General features: G+C 41.1%; 1 protein-coding gene across 1 annotated transcript; it reads left to right on the top strand.

Moving 5' to 3' along the window:
- Positions 1-1,196: 1,196 nt before the first annotated feature.
- Positions 1,197-5,063, top strand: Coxfa4l3 (cytochrome c oxidase associated subunit FA4L3). Its single transcript, XM_090357763.1, has 4 exons — positions 1,197-1,249; positions 1,412-1,500; positions 2,619-2,679; positions 4,673-5,063. Exons 1-4 carry the CDS (start codon positions 1,214-1,216, stop codon positions 4,739-4,741), a joined length of 255 nt encoding a protein of 84 aa, XP_090213889.1. The 5' UTR covers positions 1,197-1,213; the 3' UTR covers positions 4,742-5,063.
- Positions 5,064-6,005: the final 942 nt, after the last annotated feature.

Genomic DNA, 6,005 nt, shown 5'->3' with positions numbered 1-6,005 from the left:
CCTATGCATTACATACACACACGTGTATATACATATGCCCCTATATGAATATATATAGCTACATGTTGTATATAGATGTGTGTATTATATATATACATATACAGTATATCCCATAGTCCCAAGGACAGTACTCAGGGGATATATTCTCTTCAGATCAAAGCAGAACAATCCAAGAAGTGCAGCTTTTAGTCATAGTAGGTCATTCAATTTCAATTCTCGAGAAATCCTCATAAGGAAAAAAATTAGCATTTATCTAAGAGGAGGAGATAAAAGAAGAAAATGAGCCTGCACTTGTGGCTCATGCCTGTAGTCCTAGCTACTTGGGAAGCTGAGATCTGAGGATCAAGGTTCAAAACCAGCCTGAAGCACAAAAGGACCTGAGAGACTTATCTCCAATTAACCTCTAGAAAATGGGAAGTGGCACTGTGGGTCAAGGGTAGGGTGGTAGCCTTGAGCTGAAGAGGTCAAGAGACCAGAGACTACATCCAGGTCCAGGGATAGAGAGATAACCTTGAGCTGAAAAGCTCAGGGACAGCGCCCAGGCAGAGTTCAAACCCCAAGCCCCACCAAAAAAAAAAAAAAAAAAAGACATAGGTATATATACCTATATGTATACATTTCATTAAAATTATGTATGATATACATTAAAAGTGTGTGTGTGTGTGTGTGTGTGTGTGTGTGTGTGTGTGTGAAAATCTTTATCTCTGTCTGTCTCCAGGGTGTCATCTTAACAAGGATGGGTTTTCCATTCAGGCTGTGCCATTCACATTACCCTTTCTCCCAGGCCCCTCCTCCCTCCTCCTGAACCTCCCAAACAGGCTGACACAAGCCCAGGATGAGAGTGCATCCCAGCCTTCAGGGAAAGACCTCGGTCACAGCCGTCGGCCCGTCCAGTGTCCTCTAGGGGGTGCGCACGTGCTGGGCATGGACAATCAGTCCCTGCGAGCTCCCCCCCCCCATCCCCAGCCCCTCCCGCGTGGCCCGAAGCGGTTGTGGTCAGTATATAAGGCAGGCAGGCCGGGCACCCGCTCCACTCGGGCGTTAGCACCTTCTGCGCACGCCTCCCCAGGTGAGTTACCTGGCCTCTGCGCCCTTCTCCCCTCCCTTGGCCTTAAGAGCTTGTTGAAGGGTTTGGTGATTTGATCAACATCTTGGCTTTTTTTTTATTGTTTTTATCCTCTTAGGTTTGGCATTCAACACTGAAGGAAGCATCATGGGTGTCTTCCAAACCCTGATGAAAAAGAAGGAAGTAAGTTTTTTTGTTTTGTTTTTTTTCAAATGAGAGGGGTGGGGGAATTGTTAAATTTTGAAAGTCGTTGTGTGGGTGTGAAGACTTTAAACGTGATGTAGTAGTTGATATTTTTGAGGGGGTTGAGGTTGAATCTAACATACCCCATCTTTTATCTGTTAGCTCATTCCTTTGGCAGTAATCATAACTGTGGCTGCGAGTGGAGCCTTGTCTTTTGCTCTCTATTCACTAAGAAACAAAACGGATGTGATGTAAGTAGGATTCCTGGATGAAGGTGGTTTGACAGTGTTGAGTTGATCTTTGGTTTCTGAAAGGCATGGCAGTTCAGCTTCTAATTTTTCCCTCCAATGATTTAAATGGTACACAGGGAGTCAGGACTAAAAAGTAGCCTGACATCAGATATATAATCAGACTATAACATTATGATATTAATGCCACTGGTTTATTCCTATATCTAAATAATACCCTTTCATTTATTGGCCCTCTCCCTCTTCTTCAGTGAAGTAAAATCTGATTTTAAAAAATTGCCAGGTGTGGTGGCTCACTCTTGTAATTCTAGCTACTCCAGAGGCTGAGATCCGAGGATCAAAACCAGCCCCGGCACAAAAGGACCTGAGATTGTTATCTCCAATTAACCTCTAGAAAACAGAAGTGGGGCTTGGCTCAAGGGTAGAGTGGTAGCCTTGAGCTGAAGAGCTCTGGGCCAAGGTCAAGCCCCATGACCCATCCAAAAAAAAAGTACCTTGTGTTGAAGTGTAAAATTATTCAATGATTTGGGGGTATATAATCAAATATAAAATTTTTGTTTTAAAATTTCTACTTAGTAGAAAGATCTTTGCAAGTGTGATAGGGCTGTAGACATTTGTTTGTAATGAATTCTTAATCTTAACTTTGGAAAAACCATGTCTTCTGGAATATGAGGAAGAGGTAAAGGAAAGCTAGCAGTAGCCTGAGGAGGGTTGGGGAAGACATTAAGTCTAACCAGTAGCAAAAGGCCCAGGACCCTGGAGTTAAATAGAGAGTTCAAGCCTGGTTCTTGGACCCTCCCAGAAGCCTGGCATAAATCTTACTCTAGTGTCAGTCCTTATCTTAACATTACCATCCCCTTTGTTATGCTGTTTGTACCAGCACTCTCCAGTCTAACCCAATAAAGGGAATAGAGCAGTCCTACAGAGAATTGACACTTGATGTTGGAACCAAACCATGGAACTCCCTTAATGGACTTTCTATTCATTTTAGTTACTAGTAGTGGGTCCCAATAGCTAACTAATAAGTGAATACCTCAGTGTGAAGACTTCCTCCAAGTTTTATAAACTCTATACACCATTAGTTTAAATGTACTTAACCTAAACTACTCTTTTATTTTTAGTATTAACCGGAAAAAAAATCCAGAACCTTGGGAAACTGTGGACCCTACTGTACCTCAAAAGGTATCGATACATTTATAAATGACTTACACAGAGTGTAAGTTAATGTTGTTTTAAAGACAATGTCATAATATAGAAATCTAGTTTGAATCCTTGCTCCATTATTCACAGATAACTTTAGATAGTTGAAAGTATTAAAGAAAATACATATAGCCCTTTTTTTTTGCACAGTGCCTGTTCTATAGTTAGCACTCAACTCAAATATATAAACTTTTCTCACTTTTTAATTCTTTTATAGTTTATACAATTTAATCCATGTGTTTAATTTCCTATATAAAAGTTACCTTGTTTCATTACATTAATTCAATTAAAATCTTAATTCTTGATCCTGGGGTGAATGGGTCACACTAGTAATTCTAGCTACAACGGAGGCTAAAATCCGAAGATTGAGATTAGCAGACAGAAGGGGCAACCAAATCTCTGAGCCTCTTAACTGCAGTTAACCAGCAAAAAGCCAAAAGTGGAAATATAGCTCAAGTGGTAGAATGCCAACCTTGAGCACAAAAGTTTGGCAAACTTGGGGCTGAGAGTTTAGTCTAGTGGTAGAGTGCTTGCCTAGCATGCATGAAGACCCAGGTTTGAGTCCATGGTACCACATACATTAAAAAAAAAAAGCTGGAAGTGGTACTGTGGTCAAGGGGTAGAGCCCCAGGACAGTGCTCAGGCCCAGAGTTTAAGCCCCAGAACTGGCAAAGAAAAATTAAAAAAAAAAAAAAAAAGCTTGGCAAACTCCTCTGTACTTCACATTTATAATAACAATTTAAAAAATTAGTTGGACGACTGGGAGCATGGCCTAGTGGTAAAGTGCTTGCCTAGCATGCACAAAGCCCCGGGTTCAGTTCCTTGGTACCACATACATAGAAAAAAGAAAACAAAAAGCTGGCAGTGGTACTATGTATGGCTCAAGTAGTAGAGCACTAGCCTTGAGAAAGCCCTGAGTTCAAGCGCCAGAATTGGCAAAAATAAAAATAACACACAACAGGCCCTAATCTCAGGTGCTCATGTGTGTTTTCTCTCCCTCCCTCTCTCTCGCCCCCTCTCCCCTCTCCTTCTCTTCCTCCTCCCCCTCCTCCTCCCCATTTTCCCCTTCTCTTTCCCTTCTCTGTCTCTCTGTCTCTCTCTCTGTCTCTGTCTCTCTCTCTGTCTCTGTCTCTCTCTCTCTCTCTCTCTCTCTCTCTCTCTCACTCTCTCTCTCTCTCTCGATTGTGTGACTTAGATCATTTGAGCCTGTATTGAACAAATGCAAGGAGGAAATTCTATGAAGAGGCTATGGCATGTCAAACCCTGTGCTAGGAACATTGTATACATACTCACAAGGAGCAAAGACACTTTTGAATGTACAAGTCACATGTTACCTTGGCAAGCAAAAAAAGAATCTGGTAGCCAGGTGCCAGTGGCTCATGCCTGTAATCCTAGCCTGAAGGCTGAGATCTGAGGATCAAGGTTCAAAGCCAGCAGGGACAGGAAAGTCCATGAAACTCTTATCTCCATTTAGCCACCAGAGAACCAGAAGTGGTGCTGTGGCTCAAGTGATAGAGCATTAGCCTTGAGCTGAAGAGCTCAGGGACAATGCCCAGGCCCACAGTTTAAACCCCACAACCAGAAGAAAAAATCTGGATATGATAATAAAAGTAGGACTGACAGACTGGGATATAGTTCATTAACAAGGTGCTTGCCTCGCAAGTGCAAAGTTCTGGGTTTGATCCCCAGGTTCAAAAAAGAAAGGACCAAAAAAATATGTTAAATCCAAATAAGTGAAATGTGTGGCCATTTTCCATGATCGCATAATGCTAAAGTATTTGGGAAATGGTGTAATAGAACTCGGTGTAGGTAAGTATTTTGGGCATGCAGTAGAGTTAGAAAGAGGTATTCTTTGATTGAGACAATGACAATGCTTTTACTAAAAGAAGTATAGAAAAATCCCAAAAGGGGATGTGAGGATACCAAACATTTCTATTACCTTTTTTGTTTTTTTTTTTTGTTTTTTTTTTCATAGCTTATAACTATCAACCAAAAATGGAAGCCTGTTGAAGAGCTGCAGAAGGTCAGAAGGGCAACCAGATGACCAGTCCTTTCTTCTTTCTTCCAAAGATTACTCTATGAATCTAGTGGAAACATTTCTGCACAAACTATATTGTGGAGACCAGTGTGCGGAAATGCTTCTGCTACATTTTTAGGGTTTGCCTGCATTTTTTTTTTGGACTCTGGATAAAGGAATTAAAGGTAGTGCCGTAATAACCACATAGCCCAAAAGTTTCTGTTTATTGTTGTAAATTTGAACTTTACATGGAGAAAACCTATTTTTATGAATGTGTTCCTTGACATGTATAAAGATTTTTAGATTATCAGCAATAAAATGTTTCTTGTGTAAGACATCTCAACAATAACTATCTTTTTAAATGGAGGATATCTTTTTATTCATGGAATTAAACACATTTTGAAGCATAAAACCTCATCTTTTAAATACTAGCCCATGTAGGCCAGGAGTTTGGCCTAGTGATAGAGTGCTTGCCTAGCACACACAAAGACCCAGGTTCAATTCGTCGGTACCACATACATGGAAAAAAGCTGGAAGTGGTGCTGAGGCTCAAGTGGTAAAGCTCTGGCCTTGAGAAAGCCTAAGGACAGTGCACAGGCCCTGAGTGCAAGCCCAGGACTAGCAAAAAAAAAAAAAAAATACTAGCCAATATAAATTCTTGTGTAAGTTTTTCTTCCAAGTTATTTTTTCCTCAGAAATTGAGCAGTGAATGAAGAGCAGTGAGCAGTGAATGAAGACACACTTGGGAGAGGTGTGCATAAAAGAAATGGTAAGTACTCTTAGGAAAGTGACGTGGAGATGGGTGTGAACTTGCATATAGATTGTCCTTGGAGGCAGTGTTGAGGTTTTGCCTGGTAAATAGGGATGCAGGACGTTGATGGAATCGGCTCTACAGGTGCTATTGTAGACTATGGATCTGTTGTGAGAACAGGGGAAGAGAGTGTAGCAGTATCCTGTGGAGACCAGGCCACCATTCATTCTGGCCCACAGTGACATAGAGACGGAAGCAGTATTCATACCCTGTGTTCCCTTGATTAATCTTAGAAAAATTGGGCTCAAGCCAGTTATCCATGGCTCATATTTAGAATTCTAGCTACTCTGGAGGCTGAGACCTAAGAATTGAGTTTCAAAGACAGCCCAAGCTGTCAAGGCTCTTGTCTCCAAATAACCACATAAAGATGGGAGTGGAAGTGTGGCTCAAATGGCACAAGTTAAAAGTTGCTTTTTTAAGTTGAGATGGAATTCCATTTAAATTACACAGTTCAATAGTTTTCTTAAAAATTTATAAGCC

This window comes from Megascapheus bottae, chromosome 25 (genome assembly GCF_031878675.1).
Source record: "Megascapheus bottae isolate mThoBot1 chromosome 25, mThoBot2.hap1, whole genome shotgun sequence".
Lineage (NCBI taxonomy): Eukaryota > Metazoa > Chordata > Mammalia > Rodentia > Geomyidae > Megascapheus > Megascapheus bottae.
Note: the sequence above shows the minus strand (reverse complement) of the source record. Positions and strands in the feature narration are given on the sequence as shown.